At 53.5% G+C, this 27695-nt stretch overlaps 1 protein-coding gene across 1 annotated transcript; it reads right to left on the reverse strand.

Moving 5' to 3' along the window:
* Positions 1 to 1000: 1000 nt before the first annotated feature.
* Positions 1001 to 27568, reverse strand: RTP5 (receptor transporter protein 5 (putative); the record flags this gene model as incomplete). Its single annotated transcript, XM_081142849.1, is given in 9 exon segments — positions 1001 to 1276; positions 23358 to 23454; positions 25076 to 25275; positions 25278 to 25310; positions 25313 to 25366; positions 25369 to 25491; positions 25494 to 25518; positions 25522 to 25645; positions 27417 to 27568. Coding segments are annotated over 9 exon segments (1084 nt in total), but the record flags the coding sequence as incomplete, so codon positions are not given.
* Positions 27569 to 27695: the final 127 nt, after the last annotated feature.

Raw genomic sequence — 27695 nt, forward strand, 5'->3', positions numbered from 1 at the left:
AGCGGGAGAAACCGCCCGCCGCCGAAGGCTTCTTGACAGGCACGCGCAGGCCCCAGAGCAGCCAATCACCGCGCGGTGGGGCGGGTCCTTCCACAGGATGCGAAGACCCGCCCACCAGACGCGAGCCCAAGATCCTGACCGTGACTGACAGACAGGCTCCACGCTATGCCCCGCCCTTTCAGCTTCTTCTGACCACCCATTGGCCCGCAGGGCCCTGTGATCGCAGCACTGATTGGTGGCTTTGCCTGACGCCTCTATAAGGCGGGAACCTAGCCCCGGGCGCCCTCACTCCTCCTGAGGGCAGGTAGCGCGAGGGGCTCAGAGAGGGCGCTCGGCCAGGGTGGGCAGCGCAGCAGGAGAGCCGGGACACTGACAGGAAAATGGGCACCTTGCTATACGAAACCCTTAGCCCGAGGCCTTCGAATTCCAGCCCAAGACCCTAGATGCATCTCCTCCTGAGATGCTCCAAGTCCTCTCAGCATTGAAGGACCCCAAGTCTCCTCACCCAGATAAACACTAAACGCCCCAATGCTCACATCCCCAGACACCCTGAAAACCCCATTCCCCTCAGCCGGGGGCACTGTAAATACAGCCCAGAAAGACCAAATCTCCCACAACTCAAACCCTAAATGCCCCCATCCTGGGAGCTCAATGTCAGGAAGCCTGAAACCCCTTAATGAGAGACCCCAAATCTCCTCACCCTCAGAGGTCCCAAATCCTGTCACCCCGAACATTCTAAATGTCCTTGACCAGAAAAACCCAGGTCTTGTCCAAGTCTCCTCAGGCTGAGAAGTGTCTGCCCCTTGGAGACTGCGCCTCATTATGCGCAGATTTTTCTAGAATGTCCAGGTGGAATTCCCTCCATTGTCGCCGGCACAGCCCCTCCTAGCTGTCAGAGCGCCTCCAGCCTCGACCCTCAGGACCCCCAGACCCCAACTTTCCCCTCAGGGCCCCTCAGGACCCCACGGTCACCCCCCCAGGCCCCTCACCCACCCCTGACCCGCCTCCCCAGGCCCCTCAGACGCCCCTGCGGCAGTGAGGCGGGAGCTGCGGGAGCGAGTCTGCTTCCACCGGCGGGTCTGCATGGCCGCGTCCCCGTCCCAGCCGTGCCCTGGTCGCAGCTGGGTCCCGCGTCTTCCCCTCTGGACGCCCTGCCCGACGGGGAGACGGGCTGTCACCCTCTCAGCACCTTCTCGTTCCACAGGCACCTTGGCCTCAGGCTCGGGGACTCGGGGTCGCAGCACCATGAACCCCGACAGGGGCTCGCAGAAGAGCCCTGAGGAAGAAGGGGGAGAGCGGGGTGGAAACCCAAGGTGGGAGGTGGGGGTCCGCGGGGAGCCGGGGAGCAGGGCTGGGTGTCCCTCTCTGCGCATGGGCAGCGTGGAGGCCGGGAGAGCCCCCCAGGGGTCAGGGCCGGGTCAGGTCACGGCGGGGGCACGAGCGCCAGAGCGGCTCAGGAGCCGGGACGCGACGGGCGGGGCGGGGGGCAGAGCGCTCCGTCCCGGCTCCGCAGAGGCCACAGAGGCCTGGCTGCTCCCCGCGTGAGGCGGAGCGAAGGCCCCGCTGCGAGTTCTCCCGCAGGAGTGAGTTGTCGACGGGATCTATTATCGTCTCCAGGCCAGAGCCGCTCTCAGAGACATTTCCGTCTACTTCCCCCGGGAAGAGCGGGCGCAGGTGGGAGACGGGAGAACGCGGCGCGGGAACGTGAAGAGGAGCCACGAGGGGCTCCCAGCCTAGGGGACGGCGGTGCTGGGCCGGGGGACCCGGGACACGGCGCACGGGGCTGTCTCTCCTCAGGCGCTCTGCCTGCAGCGCCCTCCCGGGTGGGCACCAGTCCCGGGGATGCTGCTCCTGCGTCAGTGCAGGGCTCGCGCTGGCCGTGCAGAGCTCTCAGCACCTGGTTCTGGACTCTCCATCCCCTCCCCTCCCCTCCCCTCCCCTCCCCTCCCCTCCCCTCCCCTCCCCTCCCCTCCCCTCCCCTCCCCTCCCCTCCCCTCCCCTCCCCCCTCCTCTCCCCTCCCCTCCCGTCCCATCCCCCCTCCCCTCCCCCCCCATCGCATCCCATCACCACCGGCTTGGTGGCCTTTGTTCCTCCTTCAAACTCTTCACTTTCAGGACCAAGGTTTTGTTTCCTTCCAGGTCTCAGAGCCCCTCGACCAGCTGTCATGTGTCACCGCAGGCAGGCCACCAAACCCCAGGCGGAGGACCCTGAGGACCCTGGTGAGGAGAGGACCCCGAGGCAGCAAGGTGAGGGGCCTGGAGAACTCAGAGGTGCCCTCCAGGAATGGACCTGGGTTTAGGTCAGGCTGCATCTCAGGAGTTACCAAGGGAACTGTGTTTGCTTGTTCAGCAAACAAGCAAGATGCAAAACTGTTATACAGTAAGGGGCTATTCATATAAACTCTTTAAATGTGTAAAAGAATTATATGTTTTTATTGTCGACACTATTACAGAGGCCCCCATTCCCATATATATTTATATATATATTGAAAGCACACCCACGCCTTTCTGCCCCCCCCCCTTCTTCCCCACAGCGTACGTCTCCTAAACACTAAAGGGCCCCAGGAGGTTTGCATGAGCATCAGCAGCTTGTTCCTGGATAACCCCCTGAACCTGTCTCCAAGGCCCTTTCTCTGTGAATTTACAATGAGCCAAAGCAGCCCAGACTAGGCTCTCTCCTGTGCCTTCTTCTGTCCTAAGCCCTTCCTTGTTTCACTGTGCCCAGCTTTAATAAACATACTCTCAAAATAAAAATAAATAGATAGCCCTGGCTGGGTGGGCCAATCAGCTGGAGCATCCTCCCCTACACCAAAAAGACTGCAGGTTCAATTCTGGGTCAGAGCACATACTTAGGTTTTGGGTTCGATCTCCGATAGGGGTGCACACTGATCAGTGTTTCTCTCTCACATCAATGTTTCTCTCTCTCCCCCTTCCTCTCTCTCTAAAATAAATAAAAACATATCCTTGGTTGAAGATTAAAAAAACAATAATAATAGCCCTGACAAGTTGCTCAGTGGTTAGAGCATCAGCCATGGACTGAAGAGTCCCAGGTTCGATTCCAGCCAAGGGCAGGTACCTTGCTTCCAGGCTTGATCCCAAGCCCCAGTTGGGGTGCGTGCAGGAGGCAACCAATCAATGTGTCCCTCTCACATAGATGTTTTTCTCTCTCTCTCCTTTCCACTCTCTCTGAAAAGCAATGGAAAAAATATCCGCAGGTGAGGGTTAAAAAACAACAACAATAATAATAGACGCAGCGTGGAGGTGCAAGAGGGTATGGGGGGGATAAATGGTGATGGAAAAATAAAAGAAAGAAAGAATAAATAAACATATATTTATAGATAATTAGTAAGCATTAAGTATATAAAATACAAAAGTGAGTAAGAGCTAACTAATTCAGAACAGCTGTCATCACAGAGGAGGAAGGTCTGGCAGGTGAGTGGTGCTCTAAGACCTGGCTGCTTGTTGGCTTGCATAGGGACATGTGAGAAAAATTACTAATCATGGTGATTAAGGGGGTTGGGCTGTGGGCCAGGGTAGAGAGTGGTTCATCATTTAATCAGGTCCTGATGTCTGCCATGGCATCATTCTGTCAACTTTCATGAAAGTGTGGTCAGTAGAGTCGTCCCGCTTTCACGGGTCTGTGGTTTAAACACAACTGAAGTCAAGATGGTATCTGTAATTTACCCAAAACTCTGTGTCTGTGGCCAACAGACCTGAGTCTTTGTTCCTAAGACTGTGTGATGCTTACCAGAATCAAATGTTTAAGAAAGGGGGTGGATGGCCAGTACGTGCAAAGGTGGAAGGATAAGAAAGGAATGAGGCAAAGTAGTCACGGTGCCACTGGATTGGACAAGGCCAGTGTGAATCAAGAAGACAGAAAGGAGAAACAGAGTTTGTGAATGGTTATGGGGCCTTTATTACATTTCTATCATGGATAGGCCAACTTTTTACATAAATGTAATAGATACCTTGTAAACATAGGAGGAAGCAGAGATGATGCTTTGTCTTTTTTTTTTAAACATTGTAAGATAATTGGTTGATGTCCCCAATAGAATCATAGGCCTTAAGGAAACCTCATAAAACATTTTCCAGTTATCCTTGGACTATCCTTGTATTACTCTCTGATTTAGAATTCTGTGTCCCTAATAAGAATCTCCAGATTTTGGAAACAATTACCAACCAAAACACTGATTTCTCATCATCTTTTTTTTTTTTTAAATATATCTTTATTGATTTCAGAGAGAGGAAGGGAGAGGGAGAGAGAGAGATAGAAACATCAATGATGAGAGAGTTATTGATCGGCTGCAGCCCGCAACCTGGGCATATGCCCTAACCGGGAATCGAACCCCAATCTCCTGGATCCTAGGTTGATGCTCAACCACTGAGCCATGCCCGACTGGGCTCTCATCATCTTTTAGTCAGACCTTCTTGGGTGGCCTTCAGAGTGGAACAGAGTAAACACCAGAAGGTATTTCCCAAATCCTGTTGACAAGAAAATCTTACTCATGGGTGTAAATGCAGGTAAGAGTAGGAAAATGCAGAGAGTATCCTAGGAACCGCTGCCTTCCTCTGCTGATCTCTTCAACACAATGTCGGATATTATCTTAATAGTTCATGACAACAGCAACAAGAGTAGCTACCACTCATTTTATTTTCACAATGTTTCAGACTTTAAAAATTCTACGTGAATAAACTCACTTAAACCTTACCCCACTCCTATGAGCTAGGTATTATAACAATCACCGTTTCTGATGAGGAAACTAAGGTTTCAGACATATAGAAATGTTTGATTTTTCTGAGATCGCAGTATCAGTGGTAGTGCAATATAATCCACAGCCTCTTCTCTAAACCACTTACAAGCTCATTAAACCATTCATAGTTCTATACATTTTACCCTGTCTTATTCATATATCACTACATCATTCATCTGACTGGTGATTCCAAACTCAGCTCTTTTCTGCTATACTTCGGTGAGAGGTGCACTAAGACCCTCTAACTAACAGAAGCTCACTGATGTATAGACAGTTTGTACAGTGGATGGTCCCAGATGAAGAAGGGTGCAGGATCCCCAGTATCAGACCTTCCCACTCTAATAAAAGAAAGCATCTCCCATCCCTGAAAAGCTTCAGGTTTGATGATTGAGGAACAACAAATAATAAAGTGACTTAAGGACTTCATCTATGTTACACACTATTCAATAGAAACTTATCCATCTGGAACTGATTTCAAAGGTCCACTCCTGTAGGAGGAAGTACCAGCTTCTTTCTCTGAGCTCTGATTAGGCCACTCTCATCTTGTTTGGAACCATTTGTTCAGCCTGCCTATCTCTGCATTGTGAGCTCTTTCAGAGGCTGATTCTTCTAAGAAGTCCCAGGTTGAGCTTCAACCTATGAACCAGGAGGTCTGTGGTTGGATGCCGGGTCAGGGCACATGCCTGGGTTTGGGGCTCAATCCCCAGTAGGGGGTGTGCAGGAGGCAGCCTATCAGTGACTTTCTCTCATCATTGATGTTTCTCTCTCCTTCTCCTCCCCCTCTCTGCCTCTACCTTCCTCTCTCTGAAATCAATAAAAACATGTTAAAATATACATATACAGTCAAAGAAGGTTAAGCACACAACTGAGTATACAGATACCAAATTATGATGAACAATACCTGCCAATAATGTGATGTTAGTAACCAATGTTACTTGCATAACTTTAATCTTTTCAAAATCTCCAAAAAAGAAATCGCAGGTGACCTGCATAGAAGGAAACATCAGAGTGGCGTGTGACTTATCAAGGACCCTGGCTGCCGCACTGATATGAGGCCTTCAGGTTTCTCGTGGGAAAACTATTTTAAACTCTGATTTCTGTCCCTGTCAAATCGTTGGTCCAATGTGAGGGCAGATTAAAGACAACCTGAGAACAACTTATCAGGAAATTTATTTTTCACTCACCCTTTACTGTAAAATTAACTGAAGAAGGTCTCCAACATAAGACATGTGTCGGGAAAGAGAGGGGGAAACCTGTGACTCGGGACACCCTGGAGCCGACCCAGGGAAGCTACTGCAGGGGCTGTCGGGAGGACGGCCTAACCCCTGGCTCGGGGACACATCCCTGGGATGGGGACAGGGAGGAGGGCTGCAAGCAGCAAGTCTTCACTGGGGACACTTCAAACACTAGAAAGACTAAAGGATGTGAAAAAGAGCAGGCTATGGGAGAATAAAAGGAAGACAATTAGAAAACCCAAGAAAACATGTCTGTAACCACAGAAGACTAAGAAATGTGGGGGAGGGGCCGCAGTCATAGCCCAGGCACCTTCCTGAAGAGGTGGGAGGTCTCAGGATGCTATTGTACTGGATGACAATAGAGATACACCTATTGAGGTGCAAATTCTTTAAAGGGATTGATGATGACAATGGCCCCTAGGAAATAAACCAAGATAATGATATTTCTACTGTGGGGTGAGAGTGGGGGGAGGCGGGTCTCAGAATCTCCACCCTCTGCTGCAGGGCAGGAGCTGGCAGGTCCTCAGGGGCACTGCAGAGGGGAGTGCAGGGCTGGCAGCGGCTTCCTTTCATTTTCTGCTCTTTCCTCACTGTCCTATTTTGTTCCATATGCATATTTTATTTTGACAAATAAAAGACATGAGAACGCTAACCTGGACAGATTAAGGGTGGGGGAGGACTGAGTGGAAGCTACCCTGCCGCCCTCCCAGGACCAAACTGGAATGACAACTAAACTACAGAAAAACCATCCTGAAAAACCAACTGCAACTGAAGACAAGCTGGACAGCACACCCATAACCAAGGAGGAAAAGGGGAGATCGCATAGAGATTTGTAGGAAGTGCGGGAGCACGAGAGGGCTGGCTGGGCTCCCACAGGCAGCAGCTGAAGGTCTGGAGGGAGAGCTCAGCTGTGGGGGGTTCCCACTGAGGACTCTGGGGCCTAAACCTCAGGCTGGGCTCCCCAGCCCAGAGCACTAGATCTGAGACAGGTGCCCACATAACATCTGGCTGTGAAAAGCAGCCACATTTCTGCCAAAGAGAGATGCCTAGAAATGCAGGCCCCCCCTCTTCAAGAGCCAACGCACAAAATTTCATGTGCAGCTACTCACCTTGGGCTCGGAGGGCAGAGTGGACCATAGCTGTGTGAGGAGAATCTAGACCGAGGCACCCCTCTGGATTCCTGTGCTGAGCCATTCCCCCAGACTGCAGAGGCAGACACTGACCTTCTCAGCAGGTTTTGCCTGAGAAGGAAGCAACTGCCCCACCCTGCTAGAAAACCTCTCACCCTACCCCCCTGGAGTTTCTACAGCCTGAGGCTCATTAAGAGAATCAAATTAATCAGGCTGCAGGCAGAGGCAGACCTCAGAGTGCTTTGAGTCTTTGCCTGATCTGCTTCAGGACCCAGGCCTTGCAAAAGCAGACTTTGGTGTGCATCTTGGTCTTGTCCAAACACACTCAGCCCCGATAGAGGGGGACCTCAAGCTGTGTGTTGTTGATAGGTCCAAAGAGGGTGCTCAAAGCCACTCACAAACGGCGTCTGGCACTGGCCTATATTAGAGACCCTCCAAAAGGACAGCTTGTCCTAGCAGGCCAACCTAATGAATAGAAACAAACCCAAATAGGCAGCTATTACAGCAAGCATCAGCTTGTAACAGACCCCAACACCAAACCATAAAAAAAAAACCTAAACCAAACTCACTCTAACACTAACCCTGGCCTTAGCCTAAACAGTATTCCTAAACCTAAACTTACGCCTAGACCTGACCCTAACCCACACCCTAGCCCTTACTCTAATACTAACCCTGAATCTAGCCATAACCCTAACTCTAACACTAGCCATAACTGTAACCCTAACCCTAGCCATAAACCTAACCCTAGCCCTACCCCTAATCCTACCCTAAACATAGGCCGAACCCTAAGCCTAGCCCTGACCCTAACCTTAACCCCTAACCCTGACCCTGACCCTACCCTTGACCGTGGCCCTTGACCCTGACCCCTGACCCTAACTCTAACCCCTAACCCTAAACCCTAACCCTGACTCTAACCCTACCCCCTAACCCTAGCCCTCACCCTCACCCTAACTCTCACCCTAACCCTCAGCCTAACAACCCTAACCCTCACCCTCACCTTTGCCCTCGCCCTAACCTTTCACCCCTCACTTTTGACATCTGACCCCTGACCTTTGACCCCCTTACATTTTTCTCTCTCATGGCCTATGAACCTTGACCTATGACACTTTGATCCTTAACGTCTGACGCTGGACTCTTGAACTTTGCCCTTTGCTCTTTTACCTCTGAAACCAACCTGAACCCTTAACCCGTCATATCCTCAACCTCCTGACCTTAATTTTAACCCTAACCTCAACTATTACCCTCAGCCTGTTCCTCTGAAATTCTAATCTAACTTATATTAGAAAAAACATATCATTTCATTAAATCTAACTCAATAAAATGACCCTATGACAACATACAGTAGACATGAAGTCATGGGTCAGAGGTCAAGGGTCATACTTCTGGACACTATCACAAGAGGCAGCTACTATGGCAAGTGGCAGCTACTAGCCAATAGCCAGCCTCCCAACCAGGCACTACTGCCTGAGGCAGCAATTATCTTGAGAGGCAGCCAGTACCTTGAGAGGCACACACTCAGGTGAAAGGCATTTATTATCCCAAGAGGTATCAGTTTTGAGAGGCAGCTATTATCTCAAGAGGTGCCCAGTATCACAAGAGGCAGGATCTACAGCAAGAGGCTGGAACTATTTCAAAAGGCAGCCAGTATCTGGCGATAGGCAGCCAGTACCTTGAAAAGGCAGGCACTAAGGTGAGAGTCATTCATTATCCCAAGAGGCATCAGTTTCAAGAAGCAACCATTATCTCAAGAGGCAGCCAGTATCTCAAGAGGCAGGCACTGTCAGAAGAGGTGGCCAGTATTGAGAGAGGCAGGCACTATGGAGAGAGGCAGAAACTATCAAGAGGCAACCAGTATGGCGAGAGGCAGGCACAAAATAGGGGCCTCCTTAAAACCTGGAGGAGCTGGAAACACTCAGAGGCATCTAATCCAACTAGTAGAGGCCAAGGAGATGCCCAGCTGACACCTGACAGATTGGCACCGAGCCTGTACGGGAGCTGCTGCAGGAACGAGAGCCTGCTACCCACTGGTGCCTCTCCTCATGCGCCCAGACACTCTGGGTATAGACAGCGCTGTTATTAGAAGAATCTTTTTTTTTTTTTTTTAATATATCTTTATTGATTTCAGAGATAGGAAAGGAGAGGGAGAGAGAGAGAGATAGAAACATCAATGATGAGAGAGTCATTGATCGGCTGCAGTCCACAACCCGGGCATGAGCCCTGACCGGGAATTGAACCCTCATTGCCTGGATCCTAGGTCGACGCTTTAACCACTGAGCTATGCCCGGCTGGGCTAGAAGAATCTTTCTTCTACTGAGACTGTTAATGTAAGAAGACATTCAAACCTGTGAAGAATTTTTGTGAGTTTATTTGAGACAAACTGTCGACATATACTGGGAAGCAAAATCTCAATGGATTGAATTTATGACCAAAAGAGAAATATATGACCCAAAAGGGGCTCAATACTAACCTGATAACCCCAAGCAATGACTGCATGACAGCCTCGGTAACTCAGAGACCTAAAGTGACCTCAAAGGATAGTCCAAAATGAAAACGTTTTAACTAAAAGCAGTTTGTGGCAGACGGTCATGCCCTAGATGAGAACCTTCCCTGACAAGAGCCATCATCATCCTAACTAGGCCTGTCTGTTGTCTGTCTCCTTTTAGTTTTCCTTATATTTGGAAAATAGAAAGATTTTTAAATTAGCAATATTTTTAAAAGCCATAATAGTAATTACTAGTGTATTTAGCCCATACTCAATTTCTTCTTAATTTTGATTATTTGCCAGTATTTTTATGAATTCAGTTATTTCTTAGAGTTTTATACATATTTATTTAGTTTCATGACCTGTTTAAAAACTTGTAATTTAGAGTAAATCAGGCTCCTTTTCATGGATTTTTTTAAAAGATGTAATTTATTTATAAATGTATTAGATTAAAACAATGACTGTCTGTAAATTACAAAAAAAGTGGCATGGTTATAGATTTGATTATAAAGTAACTGAGACATTCTTGAATAAGATGGCGGCGTAGGCAACCGCTGTACCCACCGCCTCCCAAAACCACATCAAAATTACAACTAAAATACAGAACCACCATCACTCAGAGCCTCCTGAAATCTGGCTGCACAGAAGCCCTACAACCAGGGAACTGAATGAGCACCGAGACCGGTAGGAGGGGCGGAGACATGGGCGGATCAGGGCTGGATCACTGAGACCCGGCCACGGGCCCACACCCGGTGCCGCGGTTTAAACCCGGGAGGGAATCTCGGTGGTGGAGATAACCTGGAGGAGTAAGGGGTCCCAGCCCCACATCAGGTCCCCAGCCCAGGGCTCCAGGGCTGGGAAGAGAAAGCCCCTCAGCTTCGGGCTGTGAAACCAGCGGGGACTGTGGCTGAGGGTCCCGGAGGCTGCGGGAGCCCCAGGCTTTCCTCTTAAAGGGCCCGGCATGGACTCCCTCAGAGCCCAGCGCCGGGCAGCAGCCTGAAAGGACCCGGGACACTTGGGGGGGAACTAACCTGCCTAAAATCCGGGCGAGAGCTGGAGGGGCAGCTTCCTCCCAGGCAGAAGGGCTGGCACAGGCCATTGTTCCTTCGGTGAGGCCCCCGCCCCCCCAGCCGGCAGGCAGGTGCCACGTTTGAGTCGCCAGCACCTCACTCACACCTTTGGCCCCGCCCCATGATTCCCGGAGGCCCCGCCCCTCCCCACCTGCAGCTCATCCAGACCATTTCCAGGGGCTTTTCTGTGCAAGCGGCCTCTCGAGCCCCATGCTTAGGACTTTCCTAAAATCTCTCAAACAAGCAGCAGCTGCCCCCATATGGCTGGATAAGCGGCCCCAGGCCTGGCAATAGTGGCAGCCTGCACTGGCTCATAGCTTGGCCTCACCTGGACACCTTCAAGCCCAGCACATGTAGCAGCCAACTATGGTTTGCTGTGTAGCTCATGCTGGGGGGCCCTGGGCAAGGCACTGGCACAGGTTGACTTTGCATCTCCCAGGAGGCCCCAGAGACAGTGCACCTGGTGATCAGACTCAACCATGCTGGATTACAACCCTACCACAGTCATGAGGGACACACTCAAGGGGCACACTTGGTGAACACCAAAGCTCCACCTAAGTAAATCCTGCTCCACAGGGGTGTCTCCAGCACAGCAGCTCTCTGGCTGTAGTTGCAGCTGGTCCTCACAGCTGATCGGCCTGGGGGTCAGTTCCTCCCAGAGACACCAACAGAAACCAAGGCTCAACTACAACAGGACACTGCGCACAGCCCACACAGGGGAGCACCTAGAAGGCCCAGCTCAGGGGACTGGGGAGGCTGAGCCACTGGGCCCAACAGGACACCTACTACACAAAGCCACTCTACAAATTCCAGGAGACATAGCAGCTCTACCTAATACATAGAAACAAACACCTGGAAGCAGCCAAAATGTGGGGGCAAAGAAACACGTCACAAAGGAAAGAACAGAAAAAAAATCTCTAGAAGAGGAACTAAAAGAAATAGATCCAAGCAAGCTAACAGATACAGAGTTCAGAATAATGGTTATAAGGATGCTCAAGCATATTAATAAGAGTATTATGAAAACAAGTGAGACCATCGATGACATAATAAAGGACCAATTTGAAATGAAGGCTACATGAGCTGAAATGAATAGTTTACAGGGAATCAACAGTAGAGTAGAGGATGCTGAGAATCAAATCAGCAATTTGGAACATGAGGAAACAAAAAACACCCAACCAGAAGAGCAAAAAGAAAAAAGAATCCAGAAATATGAAGATAGTATAAGGAGCCTCTGGGACAGCTACAAGGGCCCAACATTCGTATTATTGGGGTGCCAGAAGGGGAAAAAAGACAGCAAGAAATTGAAAACCTATTTGAAAAAAATAATTACAGAAAACTTCCCCTACCTGGGAAAAGAAATAGACTTACAAGTCCAGGAAGCACGGAGGGTCCCAAACAAAAGGAACCCAAAGAGGCCCACAGCAAGACACATCGTAATTAAAATGTCAAAGGTTAAAGAGAGAGAGAGGATCTTAAAAGCCTGGGCAGAAGGAGGTGAGGAGTCCAGTTTTCCTCTCTCCACAGGCACTCAACCTGGGCTGCCTTATTTGATTTGGGGGGCGGGAAAAGTCTATTCGGAATGTTACAGACTAGATTTCTTTGGTGCCAGTGGGTGCTCCTGATTCGTACGGGGGACTTGGGAAGTTCAGGAGATATGGACGGTTAAAACATCGACCGAGGGACCAAAGGTGTTCTCCCAAATTCCGCTTTCGCTCTGCTTTTCAGATATACAAGTGATACACACTCAATATAAAAATTTTACAATATGCTTAAAAAATAAGAGAAAGCTACTTGCAACCTTGCTGCCTTCCCATAAGCATAATTGATTTATTATTTGCAGACCATCCCTTCAGACAACCTCTACATACATATTAAAATCAAGAAGGGTTGGATGCACACTGCTTTTTAAAAAACCTCAACCTACAAGGCTTCTTGGGATTAGCTATCAGGAGAAGGTGCTCTTGTCGCTGTTGGTAACACGATCTTGCAGAGAGGGAGCCAAGCAGAGGAGACTCACTGAGCTGCCATTCGGACTCTGGAAGAGGCTCTGAGGGATGCCTGCCCACCAGTAAGTGCGCGAGGGAGCCAGATTGTCTCTGAGGGCCACGGCCAGACTGAAGGCAGGTCATCTTTCCTAGCACTGAATGGACGCCAAGCACTGGCCACCAAACTCGTATAAGAGGGAGTGACCGGAGTCACCTGGGCACGCACAGGGAGACGGCACCCAAGGACGCCCACCCCAGGACATCTCCCGGTTTGGCTGAGAAGCAACTAAAAAGTAAGCTCTGTCTGAGGGGAACTTATCTCTGTTTACAACTTTTCCCACCCGGATTTCTGATGAAAATGCTCTGGTGGAGAAGCAGCTGGTGTTCGCCTGTCCACTGCTCACCTGCCTTCAGGTGTCTTCTCACTGTGCCTTCCTCTGGCTCTCTAGTTCCCCTCACCTGTGGTTGTTTCTAGCCCGAGAGGGTCTGGGGGCTGCAGTGGGACCGAGCCAGGAGCAGCTTTGTTTCCACTTGGTTTCAATGAACCAGGCTCCTGTGTAGGTCCCTGAGCCCCCTGCCAGCAGCTGAGGGAAGCCTGTGGTGTCGGCACGTCTCTCAGCCAGGGTTTCATTCCTTTAATTTGCCCGCAGCATTCACTCAGTGCAGATATGCGCTGACCTCAGTGCCTCATGGGAAACGGCGCATCTGGAAGGGTCTGGGAGGGGGAGGAGCCCGTGTCCGGCATCTCTGTATCCACCTGGCAGTGTTCTTCCTCGACCTCCTGAGAACCCCCGTAGTGGTTTTTCCAGCCCCATGGCCATCGCACCTGCTTCCAGGGATGATGGTCACAGCCACAGCAACACAGACTTGACGTCACACAGAGCATTTCAGACATGCTCCCAGTCCCTGGTCAGTGCTGTCTGAGACAGTTCCAGAGCCTCCCTAAGCAGGTGGTTGCTGCCTAACGGGGAACTTGGCAGTGTGAGGACCAGCAGTGAGGGGCAGTCCCGAGAGGAGCAGGGGCAGCATCCTGTGTCTCCCCCTGAGCCCTGCAGGTGTGAGTTCACGCACAGCCACAGTGAGGGGCTCAGGCAGCTGCAGACAGTGGGCACCTCCTTCATTCAGAGAACTGAGGGCCTCACGCTCTGGATGGTGGCCCTGGGTCCTCCTGTCACCTTTTCCAAGGGCACAGGGTGGGTGTCCACAGAGGCCTGGACCAGGCCAGACAGGTGCACACACAGGACCTGCTCCCTGTGCCCTGGACAGGTGACAGGACAGCCTGCCCATGGGCTCCCATGTGGCATTAACAGGGATAAGTTCTCCGCAAAGCAGCTGTCAGAGTGGTTCCTGTGTTACAGACGTTCTTGTAGGCACTGGGTTTGTGTTCAGAGACCACTGACGTCTCATCTCAGGGTCATTCAGTGCAAAAGAATGAGTGAGACATGAGCTTCCTCAGCCTCACTTTACCACATTCTACCAAATACACAGTGAGGGTGAGTGTGCCAGACGCAGTTTGATGTTGGGGCTGAGCCAGTGTCCTTATTGTCCACCTGCTGGCTCTCCTGTGCTCTCAGAACACAGCGCAGAACGGCTAAGTCTTGTAAATTTTCCCTCTTCCAGGAAATGAGAAAAAGCTACACTTTGAAGCACCCCAGACGGGTAGCCTCTGATGCAGAGGAGCTGAAGGTGTTCTGGGAGAAAAAAATCCAGCTTCATGCACAGCAGCTGCAGAGCGAGGGAGAGCGGGTCCGCAGAAGTGCCCTGCACAGGTAGTGGGCTCCAGGTCTACGGCACAGCCGACCCCCTGGGCTCAGCCCCCAGAGCAGAGGCACTCAGCCTACTGCCCCCCCCCCATCGACACCTTCCACTCCCAGATCTCACAACCTACACCACCCATATTAACTCAGCTTCTAACCACAGCAATGAACAAGTGGGAGAGAGAAACATGCCAAGGTGCCATCACCCGATCCCGCCACCCCCCACACTCCATCCCCATCCCTCCACCTGCATCCCTCCATCCCCATCCCCCATCCCTCCACCCCATCCCTCCATCCCCATCCCTCCATCCCCACCCCCCATCCCCCATCCCCATCCCTCTATCCCTCCATCCCCATCCCCCATCCCCCATCTCCCATCCCCATCCCTCCATCCCCCATCCCCATCCCCCATCCCCCATCCCCATCCCCCATCACTCCATCCCCCCACCCCCCCACCCCATCCCTCCATCCCCCATCCCTATCCCTCCATCCCTCCATCCCTCCATCCCCATCCCCATCCCCCCATCCCCCCATCCCCCATCCCCCCACCCCATCCCTCCATCCCCATCCCTCCATCCCCCCATCCGCCCATCCCTCCATCCCCCCATCCCCGCACCCCATCCCCATCCCTCCACCCCACACTCCTGAGAACTCCATCTGTGGAGCCTGTTATGGAGGCATGTCTTGCTTTGGCCTGATAGTCTCACAACTGCTCCCAAGAAGTGTATTCATCCCTCCTCCCACACATTTGCAGGACTGCAGCTCCAAAGCTGACATCCCTTTCTTTTGCAGCCATGCCCAGCGACCTTGGTGGTAAGGGGGACCTCCTAGGTGACCCCAAGCAGAGCCAGGATATCTGGTCTCAGGGACAGCTAAGAGGGCAGATTAGCACATAATTCACACCTAGACAAGGGCTCCAAAGGCCAGAAACTCCAAAGTAGTCACAACCTCTTCCCCAAATAGCACCAGCCCAGCAGCTGCTACCCGGGGAGCAGGTTGGGAAGGAGGGTCCTGGTGATGGCCTGGACGTAGCTGGACTCACCTTCTAGCCACCAGAGGTTTGGGTGCTGAGCTGGCCCACCCTCCCCACCTATGGTCCCCTGGCTGTGGGATAGGCTCTGTCATTCAGGACATCTGTCCCGGTAAGCATAGGTAGGGGAACCGTGGTACCCTCCTCTCCACATGGCATGGCCCCCACCTCTGCTCTCAAGGGTCCTCACACTGATGGCCCCTCCCAGCCACAGCTCCCTGCTGATGTCTCAGGGCCTCGTCCCATCAGGCCTTGGAACCTTCTGGGTCTTCAACAGGGGGACAGGTCCCAGGAGTGGGCTCTGGGTCCAGCAGTGAGGGTGCCGTCAGCACCAGCTGGGTATGGGCTAATAGGACGTGTCTGTGGGCAGGATATTCTGCGCCTGTCTGGGAAGATGTGTTTGGTTGTCAGGACCACAGACCACAGCCAGGATACATCCTGTCCCCTGGACAACAGCAGCCCCTGAGAATGTCCTCACAGGCACTCAGCGGTTCCCAGGAGCCTTCTGCTTCTTAATGTCTGGTCTTGGGGCAGCCAGTCAGCAGCTGGGGACTGGTGAAGGGCCATCATGCATGGGGCCGGCCGAGTAGGCACTGCTGTCCTGGTCCAACCACCTGCTGCTTGGAGGTGCCATCCTCATTTAGGCCCCTGGGTGCCGGGACAGGTGTCTGAGTGGATGCCTTTACCAAGTTCTCACCAGCCCTAGAGGTCGGTTAGAGATCAGCACCCATCTCTCTCCACTCCCTAAAGCCAAACCACACACTTCCTTGGGCCCAAAGGCACCAAGTGGTCACTGTCTGTGGGCAGACGTCCAGGATGTGGGGAGCCTAGACCCCTGAATCTGGCTGTCCCACAGCCGACCACCCACACTGTGTGCTGTGGTGACATGTGCTGCCTGCCAAGATGGTCGGGCTGGGCAGACAGGTGGGCGCAGAGAAGGAAGGAGGGGAGTACAACAGGGCTGGTGTGAGGACAATGCACAGGCTCCTCTACAATGAACTGGGCGCTTGCCAAGCAGAGTTCGGGATGTGGCTCAGTCTCTCTGGGGCTCGGAAGTTTCCAGAAGCTACTTCTTAGGGAAAAGTGCTTTTCCTCTGGGTCTAGGGTCCTGAGATAGACCCTCTATGACAGGCCTGGCCCTGACCCTGAAGTGGCCGGCCTGAGATCACAGGGCTCTCCAGAACCTCACAAGGTCACAGCTGCCATCTGGGTGGGGCCGCAGCCCAGGGAGGGGGCAGCTGTGCTCATACATGTGCGCAGTGCCGACAGACGAGGCCTAGCGTCACAGGGTCCTGGGAAGGTGACTCACAGTGCTGACATTCCTGCCATCCAGGCTCCGTGGAGAATGGGCTCAGAAGCTGGAGCTGAGGCACAGGACGCTGCAGGGACCCCTGGAGGTCACTCCTCGGTCGCCCGGAGACAAGACAGCAGCCTGAGTCCTGTGTGGAGCAGAGGCACACGGCCAGCCACCTGAGCTCCCCAAGAAGGGATGCCCTGCGGGGGGCTGTGTGTCGGTGCTGCCCACAGAGCCATTGTGCCCATGACGGCTTCACGGGTGCTCTCACCCTTGCTCCCCTCAGGCTGCCATGAAAGCCATTGGTTTTGCTTTTCCGGCACATAGTAGGTGCCTAATAAAACGTGAGATAATTGGATTGAGGGTTTGTGCAAAATTTTCTTCCTATCTTTAAAATTCATACATCTTAAAAGCTGACCACGAAGTTTCTAACTTGCAACAGCCATAGTAAGAAACTCGGCTGCATCACAAGGTTTTCTGACTCCTACTTGCAAATTTTATTTTACCTTTAGTCAAAACACGCCCATAAATCTCAACCCCAGGATAATGCCCAATATGATATTGTATAAAGTTTTGTGCTTTTCCAAAATACCCTTAAGTTTTCAGTTGGAAAAGTTCAGGTTTGCAGAGGCACGAGTTTCCTGAGGCCATGAAGGTATTAAGGACAGGATTTCACCCCTCCTAGAGCCCCCACTATGGCTGTGACCACCCTGGATAGGCAAGAGGCAGAGCTCAGCAGAGGTCAGGCCACCACAGGACCTGGGCCCTCTCATCTTCCAAAGGCAAGGACTCGGCTCCAACAGTGACCATCCTCATATTTGTGCTCAAACTCCACAACCTACGCTCTCACCGGTACAAGCCCAGCTGTGGTCACTGGGTCCACCCTAGTGCTACGGAAGCTGCTGGTTTGGGGCTGGAGTCTAGTCTGTGGCTCCCTCTGGGGTCTCGAGTCATCTCTCTAGGTTTAGCTGCTTGTTGGTTTGGGTTCTGTTTTGCATTGACACTCTGTCAAGTGGGCAAAGGGAGGGGAAGGGGCATGGCTCTGCCTGCTGTGGGGACTCTCCAGGGAGATACCCAGAGAAAAAGCTCTGAGGGCAGCAGCCAGGGACCTTCTGTGCCCATAGATTCCTCAGAGGGCACTTCCAGAGCTGACTTCACAGCCTGGATGGGCAAGTGGAAAGTCCAGAAAGAACAAGTGGAGAGGACACCGCATGGGTCCCTTACAAGGCAGACCCACAAACAAGCTCCTCAGTCATCACCTGGACCATCAGTCACCATTCGTGACTCAGGAGATTCCATTGACAAGCACAATGGGGAACCTGGCAATTAATAGCCCTAAAAATAGTTTGAGAAGAGGAGTCTCTCACTAATACTTGTAAAGCCCAGATTGCTGGAGGTAATTTTATCTGAGGATATACTTAGACCATCTCTTCTGTCACCACCAATAAGCCGAGGCGTCGGAATAACCCATTCTGGCTAGAATGGCACATCCCTGTCTCTGTGAGGCTGTGCAGGACCCTCGGGAACAGCCACACCCTCCTTGCCATCTGTCACAATCCCAATCTCTCCCCAATAATGACAGGAGCCAAAATCACAGGAACACAGCAACTCACCCACTTCAAATTCCCTCTCTGAGTCGTTGAGCCCATCCTCAAGCAAAGCTGAGCCAGACTCGAAGGCTGGGAGGCTCTTGGTGAGGAGGGGCGGGGGAGAAGCAGGAGACGGGAAGCAGGTGGGCCTGGGGCTTGAGGTGAGTAGGACCCTAGCCCCCAGGCCCCTTGTAGGGGCTCGGCTCGGAGCCCCTCCTCACTTGGGCCCTTTGTAATTTGCCTGGTGTGGGAGTGCGGAAGGTATCCCTGAAATCCCAGCTCCAGGGGCTGAATTACTATAGAACATCTGTTCTTTCTCTCAAGAGGGAAACTGAGACAAGGAGAGAGACATGAGGACAAGCTCAGGCCACGCAGCCTGGAGGAAAGGGGACATTTATTTTCCTCGGTAAGCAACTGCTGTGTGAGGGAGTCTGGAGTCCCTGAGGGAGACCAGCGAAGATGGACGGGAAGGGAAGGAGGACCTGGGGACACCTGGGTGCTGCCTGAACCCGGGGCTGACCCAAGGAGAGGGATGCAACCAAGGGCTATAAACAGACTTCTCAACTTCGGGCAGACAAAATTTTGCTGAGGAATTCAGTGTGAGGTTCTCGTTGCTCTGGGCTATCTCACTTGCAGTGGTCGGCAGAATAACACCCTCCCACAGATATCTAGGTCTTAACCCCCCAGACCTGTGAGTATGTGACCGTCACAGCAAAGATTATGAGGGGGGGTTTCCAGGTATCATCACAGGGTCCTTACAAGAGGAAGGCAGAGCACTATTTTAGGAAGACATCTGCACCCCCTCTTCATCACAGCAAAATCCACAGTAACCAAGGCACAGAAACAATCTACATGTCTATAGATGGATGAGTGGATGAGAAAATGTGAGCTGCATGTGTATATATGACGGAACATCTCTGGGCCATGGGTAAAGAGGACATCCTGCCATTTGCCACAGCATGGATGGACCTTGAGGGCGTTATGCTGAGTGAGACAAGCCAGAGGAAGACACATAGTGCATTACCTCACTTACATGGGGAAGCTGGAAAAAAAACCTCATAGAGACAGAGAGTAAACTGGTGGTTGCCAGGGGCTGGGGAGGGGGAAGGGGGAGAGATCGGTCATAGGCACAAACTTCCAGTTATAGGTGAGAGTTCTGGGGAGCTAATGTTCAGCACGGCGACTATAGTTAACAACACTGTGTTGTATACTTGAAAGTCACTAAGAGAGTAGATCGTAAGTATTATCACCACACACTAAAATGGTAAGTAGGTGAGGTGATGGAGATGTTCACTGACCTCGCTGTAGCATCGTTTCACAACACGTTCGTATATCATCACAGTGCACGCCTTAGATTCACCAATGTTATGTGTTAATCGTGTCTCCATAAAGTGGGGAAAGAAGAGGCAGGACGGCCAGAGTCAGATGTGAGGGTGGAAGCAGGGACCAGAGACCACAAGTCTGCAAAAGGCAAGAATTGGGTGCTCCCTGGAGCCTCAGAGGGTTTAGCCCTGGATACCCAGTCTCCCTCCTGTGTGTGGCCGCGGGGGGAGGTGCCCATCCCAAAAGTGACTGTGGTCCTGAGTCCCAGGCGCCCCTCTCTCTCTGGAGCACGCTCTGTGCCCAATAAAGCCCATTTGTCACTCCCAAGTTGGCAGGGCTCACAATTCAGGGGCAACAGGGTCAGAAGTGCATTTCAGAAAATCATTACTGGGGCAGGAGGAAGGAGGGCAAAGCTGACAAAATCAGAACAAACAACACCATCCACCCACTGGACCAACTAACATTTACAGAACATTTCCCCCAAAACTTCAGAACACACACGACTTTCAAGCGTACAAGGAACATTTCCCAAGACTAAAGACATTTCAGAAAGGAAGGTATTGTAATGGCCAACAAGCCCATAAAAGGATTTTGCCATCAGGAGTTGTTAAGGAAATGCAGATTAAGGCCACTGCAAGTCTGATAGGTCACAGGTGCAGTGAAAGGGCCGAGTACTGATGACAAATGGAGTTAGGAACAGGAGCCACCCTGTCGTCAGGGGTGGTGGCTACATGCAGAGTGTCTGACACAGAGTAACCTCTGTGTGTTTTTTAAACAGCGCCTTCAAATGCAGCCCAATAAAGGAAAATAAAACAGCTTCTCTTGGTTAGGCTACAATGGTGTCATGGCCGGACCAGGCTCCTTTCAAAACTAAACAGAAATGAGCAGAAATGAGGAACCTCACACCACCAGCATCCCTGGAAATTCCCAGGTCAAGGAACAGGCCCAAGAGCGGGACAGTGAACAGGGGGTAAAACTCAGAGTCAAGGGCCAGGTGGGCGAAGTTCCAGACATTCAGGCCTGAGGCCCAAAGGCGCTGCCTGGTTGCCACCCCCAGACCCGCAGATCCCCAGACCCTCAGGCCCTGGGGTAAACCAAGAGATGGCCAGGAGCCCCCACCCATGTGGTACCCCAGGCTCTGACTCTCTCAGGAATAGGAGCCACGGCCCATCCCTGCCCCCCTAACCCCCTTCATCTAGGCTGTGTGCCTGGAGGGTGAGCCGTGTGTCCAAGGGTTGGGCAGCCCAAAAAGGACAGAGACATGGACATAGCACCTGCTTCCCGACTCAGGGCACAGAGGTCCTACAGTGCGGTGAATCGGGGTGTCTGCAGAGTCAGGGCTGCTACTGGGACAGGTCTGCTCTCCTCTGAGCCCTCCTTGACAAAAATGTACGACCTGGGACCAGGGCACCACCTGGCGGCCCTGTGAGCACAAAGCCTGAGGCCCAGCCCAAAAGCCAGCAGAGCTGTTGTACTTGGGGAACCTTTCCCCTCCCAGGAATCACTGAGGGCACCAGGAGCTGTGCCTCCATCCACCTGACCCTTGGGGCTCACAGCCCCTCTGAGGCACTCATCACCCTATGAGTGGGGCTGCTCAGCCTTGCTGTGGCAGGGCATGTGCTGAGGGCGAGTCAGGGTGCCGGGAACAGGTCCTGCATGTGAGACACTCCACATAGGAGGGACTGTGTTCACATAACAGGCAACAGCAGCCAGAGCAGAGAGAGAACAGGGCCCCCACTGCTGTTCCTAAAAGCAGCAGTTCACAAAGATGTCCCAGACACCTCCCAGTAGCTCTGCAGTCCCAGCCACCTGCTATTGGCCCCTCACACCCTGTGGGCCAGAAAGACCCACCTGGGTCCTCAGGCATCCCGTCCACCTGGACTCCCAGCTGGGGTAGCAGCAGAGCCTGGCACTGACCCCAGGCCCCACTAGGTCTGTCTGCCTGGGCCGCCCCTCCTGCAGAGCCACCCAGGGGAGCCTGGACCCTGAGTCTCCATGTGGAGGGCAGCACCCACCTCTACACACCCAGAGAGGAAATAAGCCCTACCTGTTGGAGCCATCACACGCAAGGCCACCCCATGGCTCCTTTCCCAGGCCCCGGAGGCCCAGGGCTAACAGCCCCAGAATCCCAGGCAGGCTCCGCGGGAGGGATCTGCTCCAACGGGGCATCCCCATCACTGAGGCTGTATGAAGACTGAGCCCCACTGTGAATAGGCAGGGGTCTTGTGTCATCACGGTATTTCTTCCATCTACCTCTGTTTTCCTCTGTTTCTGTGATAGGCAGTTAGACAAACATGAGCAGAGCAAGGATGATGGGCCAGGTACAGAAGGTCATCAAAGTGGAAAGCCCTGGATGCCAAGCAATGGACAATTGTAGGGTGAGTCCTCACCCCCAGGGTCGCCTTTCCACCCCTAGCATATCGCTGGTCAAGCAATTTGGACTCCCTGACCTTTCCTTCCTAGAGATAACATCTAGGCCTCAGTTGTGTTCCAGCTCCAGGCCCAGAAAAGCAGCAAAACCAGCCACGGCTGACCTCAGGACCAGTTGCATTGGATAATGACCCCCCCACCCCCACCCCACCTTGGCGCTAACCAATCAACCAGTGGAGACCACAACCCTGAAAGGACACACCTGGAAAGCTGCTGAATATTACAATGAGCTCTTTCCCTGGGAGCTCCCTTAAAACCATTAGGACGGAGGACCCAGCCCTCTTCCTCCTGGGAACATGTCCTCCCCTTCCCCCGCCCCACACATTAGCCTAGTTTCCTCACTCCCAAGCTCCAAGGGCCCTTCTTTTGCCTCTATAACTTGTTTCCTAAGCCCATTTCTTCTAGAAATTACTTCTACCTCTGCGACTTACCAAATAAATGTTCTCTTATAGTTTAGGGCTTGGCTCTGAATTCTTTCCCAGCCAGAACCCAAGTACCGAGGTCGCTGAACTCAGGTCCTGTCTGACCCCACCAGATTAACACCCAGTGCCGTTCCCACCGCATACAACATTTCTACAATAAGCATGTGTCCTTTTCATGAGTTTCTCATGTTTAAAGGACACACAATGCTGTCCTTTTGCCACCCCCACCCCCAGCCAGACATATGGGTCCTGGGCCATCGTGGGCAGATCACAGCCAGTCTCGGCAGGGCAGACTTAGCTGTTGGTTGAATGAATAATGTTATGTAGAGAATTATTTTGGCTTCTAAAGACCACCCGCAAAACCCATGCTGCCATATAGGGTTACTAATTCCCTGGACAACAGAGAAGATGCCCCTGTGCCTCCGGCTCCCGGGAGTTAAATTTTTCATGGTACTTTCATGATCATCAGCAGCGCTAAGAGTGTGGTTCTTATGAGGCCCCCAGGGAGCAGCAGCGCATCCCCGAAGCCAACCCACCCCCAGTGCCTGGAAAAGGACACAGTAGGAACACTGTCCTACCCAGGCCGATCAAGGTCACTGGGGGCAGGGACCTGCTCTGACCTGCCCTGACCCAGCCCCTTTCTGATGTGAGCTGTGAAACTTCCTAGAACTCTCTAGAAGGCAGTGCCAGGTTACCCTTGCTGATAAAAACATCTGGACTGGGGGATAGATGTCAACAAGTTGTCCTCTGACTTTTCAATTACAAGAAAAGAAACAGAAAAGCTTTCCGGGGGGGGGGGGGCGTTGGGTTACACAGGGTGGGGTCCCAGCACCCACTGAGGGGCCTCGGGCAAGCATACCTGGTAGCTGCAGGACTTGGGCCACAACAGGGTGTGTGCTGTGAACGAGGGCGTCATCGGCTAGGTCAAGCTCCCTCACCTGGGGTGTCCTTGAAGTCTGCCCCGCAGACAGGCCAGAGTGAGCTCCCAGCTGGAGAAGAGGAGAGTGCAGCTGCTCGTGTCTGCTGTGACCACTCCCTAGGGTGCAAGAAATTGGGCTCTTTTCCCTCCGCTAGGAAGTTTACCAAAAATCAGCAAAGTGTTCACATTTCAGTCCCCGTAACTTTTGCTGAACTAACAGTAATTGTATCTAAAATGCAGCTGGTCATGCATGCTACACAGGGGCTGTCCTGAACTCAGGTGTAGCCTCAGGTGATGGCTCAGATGTGAGCTCTGCTTCGGCTGTCCTGAACTTGAGTCCCAGGCTGCCCTCCACTCCATAAAGGAGTGTCCCTGTGCCTGAAGAGTCCGTGGTTATGAAGGTGCAAATAGATCAGAATAGCTGATGTACCTGCAGATGGTTCAGCCACAGGTCGGGTGAGCTGTTGCATTTAATCTCATTTTTATTACTGAATTTAACTTTAATAAATTAATTATTTATTAATTAAACAAAATGTATTCATTAAGACGAATGTTAGAGATGCTGGTGATGGGTGCAGCTGGCTGTGTTAACGAATTGGTTGATTAAACAGTTTAACAACAGGCGCCACCTCCGCCCCCGCCCCCAGTTGCAGAGCGGCGGTGCCGCCAGCTGCCACACGGGGGCGCCAAAGGACAGCGCGTACGGCCAACATGGGTGGAGGAGGGGCGAGGGGGGTCGGAGAAGGGCTGGCCCCGCCCATGCGACCTGTGGGTGGCACGACCCGGCAGCCCCCCGCCTTCTCTCCACCCCCCACCCCCTCTCCACCCCCCCACCCCGTCCCGGGGGCCCTCAGGTGGGCCGGCAGGGCGGGGTAGGGGAGGACTGACCTCGGTACCCCCAATCCGAGGAGCCCCCAGGCTGGAGATGCCCCCATACTGTTCCAGGTGTTAACCCTTCCAGGGCATCCTGGTGGGACAGGGTCCCTACACGGGGGACGGGGGGCAATTACCATGGGGGAGGCTCCTCCGACCTCTCCCCAGTCCCCCACAGGGATCCCTGTGCCCGTTCCTGTGCCTTCACGCCAGGAATCCAGAAGCTACCTGGGGAGGCATCAGGCGTCCTGCCCACCGCGCTCCGACTTCACACTTCACACCCTCAATCAGCCCCAGTGTGCTTATGGTTTTCTCTCTTTGACTCTGTTTTATTGGAGCACAGCCCACACAAGTGCCTGAACGCACAGGGACAGCTGAGGGAATGATCACCAGTGGGCATCACAGAACCTTTGCTTGAATCATGGCCAAGAGAGACAGCACAGAGGTCCAGGGAGCAGCTGGGCTGCACTGGGGGGGGGGCCTCAGCTCAGGGGGGCTGGCAGAACAGGGCAGGGCTGGCAGGGCAGGTTGGGGGCCAGCAGGCCAGCGGTACTTTGCTTTGTGTCTGGGCAGCCCAGCGGGAGGGAGAGGCAAGGTGGGGACCCAGAAGGGAGGTGGCACACCTCAGACACGCTTCTGGGAGCTGTCAGGATGTTTACAGGCACAGCGTCCAGAGGAAGGCAGCCATGCACACCCAGATCCAGGCCTTCACAGGGATCAAAGCTCGGCCAGCAACAGCACTGTCCTCCCAAGAAGTCCTCCTCCCTGGACTGGCACCTCCTCACCCAGAGCCTGTTCCCATCCTGGGAAAGCTTGATGCTGCTGAGCAGGTGGCCTTTGCCATGGAGGACGGGGGCTTCCATGTTGACCAGGGCACCCAGGCTGGTGGGTGAGGCCCTGAGATTGGCAGGCTGGTCGGCAGAGCCCCCCTTGATTATTGGCAGCCCCTGGGGACCAGCCTTGCTGAGGTGGCCCTCTCCAGGGCAGCACAACCCTTGTCCCTGCCCACACGCACCAGGGGAAAGGGACGGTGATGATGTCCATGTCCTCACTGAAGAAGTGGTTGCTCTCAGAGAGGGGTCAGACACGGAGGGGGGGACAGAGCTCGGGGAGCGATTGTCCACAGAGCTGCTGCCCAGGGCTGGCATGGCCTGGATGGTGCTGGGGCTCCTGGCCTTGGGTCTCCAGGTGGGGTCTGGGGCTTCTGAAAGAAGCAGACACCCAGGTATCAGGCTTCACAGTGGTCCCCAAAGCAGACCTCAGGGCACTGGTGGCTGTCCTCATCCCACCGCACATGGAACAGGATGTGCACGTGAGTGGAGGACCAGCCCCACTGGTAGCGGTGGCACTGCAGCCTGGGGAGGAGAGGCAGCAGTGAGTAGAAGAGACAGGGTACCTGCCACCGTGCCCCACACCTCGGTCATGTGAGCACAGACAGGGGCCCAGCATGAGCTCCATGACCTTGAGCACCCATCTGTACAGGGACAGGATGCAGATGCACAGCCCTTGCCTACAACCCAGTCTGAAAAGCAAACACCTTTCCATCAAATTGGCACAGAAACACACTGGGAGGCCGAGCCTGGCCTAACTCTCTGCTGCTTTTCTGTCACTTTGTGACTCAGGGCTTCATTGCTCTGAGGAAATGTTACCAAAAGCCAAAGACAGCCCTGTGGGTCCTGGAGAGGGAGAAGGTGCCTGTGGCAGTGGGTGCTGGGAGGGAGGAGCCCACCCACGGGAAAGAGGTAAACAGTGGAGGCTAAGGTTGGGTGATGGGGACAGTGTGGGAGACACAGAAGTGTGGGGAGAGCAGGGAAGCAGGGGTTCTTGATGACAGGGTGCACCCTGCACCGATGCAACACTGGCTTTGAGCATGCTAGTAGGGGACCCTGCCCCACCCCCTGCATGGAGGAGAAGCAGCTGCTCAGCTCCCTGGGCAGTGAAGGGGCTGGTGCCACAGACCCTCTGAGGCCACGTGTCCCTGGAGCCAGGTAGGTGGGCCCTCGGGTCCCAGATGAGTGACCCCTGTGAAGCACATACACACAGGTGTGGGAACTGGCTTGGGTGTGAGGTCGCCCCTCATGTTTCCCGGGAAGCCCTCCGGGGCATCGATGGAACTTTCCGTGACAGTAGCATTACTCTGCGTCAGTATCACAGTGGCCATGGATACCTGCACATGGAGAGTGCCCTGAGGAGCCAACCGCCCACCTTTATCTAAATTTAACTAATGAGCACTTCACAGGCAGCGCTTGGCCACTGACGGCTGTGCTGCAGAACATAGGTCTGTGTGTGTGACTGTCCACCACCTGGTGTCTCTATATGAAAATGGAAAACCAGCCCAGCAGGTCCCAGCCCTCACCTGCCTGCCCAAAGCAGTTCTTCACTTTGGCTGTGTGAATACCAGGTGTTTAAAGGTGCTTCTTAGACCTAGAAAGCCAGGATTCCACCACCTGCTTGGCCTGCAGGTCCCTACGGCACCCCTTCCCAGCCCGCCTGAGGGTGCCTGGCTAGGTGGGACCCTGCAGGTCTGGGTGGTCCCACTGTATTGACAGGGCTGTCGTCATGACAATGGAGACAGAGGCTCACTTAGTGAGCCAAGGCCACCGGGCTCCCACGGGCCCATAGCCCAGGTGGGCACAGGTGCTCCTTGTCTTGAATACACCGCCTCCGTGCACCCCTCAGCTTCCCAGTCCCTGAGGCCTGGCTCAGTGGAGAGCTGTGGTGACCATGGCCCTGCCCATACCCTGCTCCCATCAGCACTGCCATGGAAACGAGGAGAGGCCTCAAGAAGCAGACAAAGCCCTACTGCGTCTTCCCACTGGCCCCCCACCTGGGCAAGGCTCCACCTGGGCTCCAGGGGTACCCCCATGCCAAGCAGGGTCTGAGGTTGCCAATAAAGTGGACTGGGCAGGGGTTGCCCCCTACTTCCCAGACAGGAGCACAAGCACCAAGACCACCTGTTGGAGGACAGGGCCGGGCCAGACACATGTCCCTGTCCCCATCCCTCAGGGGTCAAGACACACCCAGACCGGTCTTGGGACTCAGGGCCAGCCTAGGGTCTGTGGCCCAGCAGCCTTCAGCCCCCTCCCTTTCCAGGACCCGGCAGGAGGCCCCTACCCTTCACCACACCTGGAAAGCCCCCTCAGATAGTACTGGAAACCACCACTGTCCAGGTGCCCAGAGGCCAGGTTCTCCTCAAGGACCAGCTCCCAGGTGTCCTCCAGTTTCCACTTGGCCATCAGCTGGGCTAAGGTGCTGACCCACATGTCCACCCCATCCATGCTGGCGCCAGTCTCCCTCAAAGCGGACTGAGAGCTGCACCAGCTCCAGCTCCCAGGAAGCACCCACAGGCCCACCTGCCCATCCAATCGCTGCCTTGACAACCATCCAGTCTCTACGGCAACCGGC

This window comes from Miniopterus schreibersii (genome assembly GCF_964146895.1).
Source record: "Miniopterus schreibersii genome assembly, chromosome: 7".
Lineage (NCBI taxonomy): Eukaryota > Metazoa > Chordata > Mammalia > Chiroptera > Miniopteridae > Miniopterus > Miniopterus schreibersii.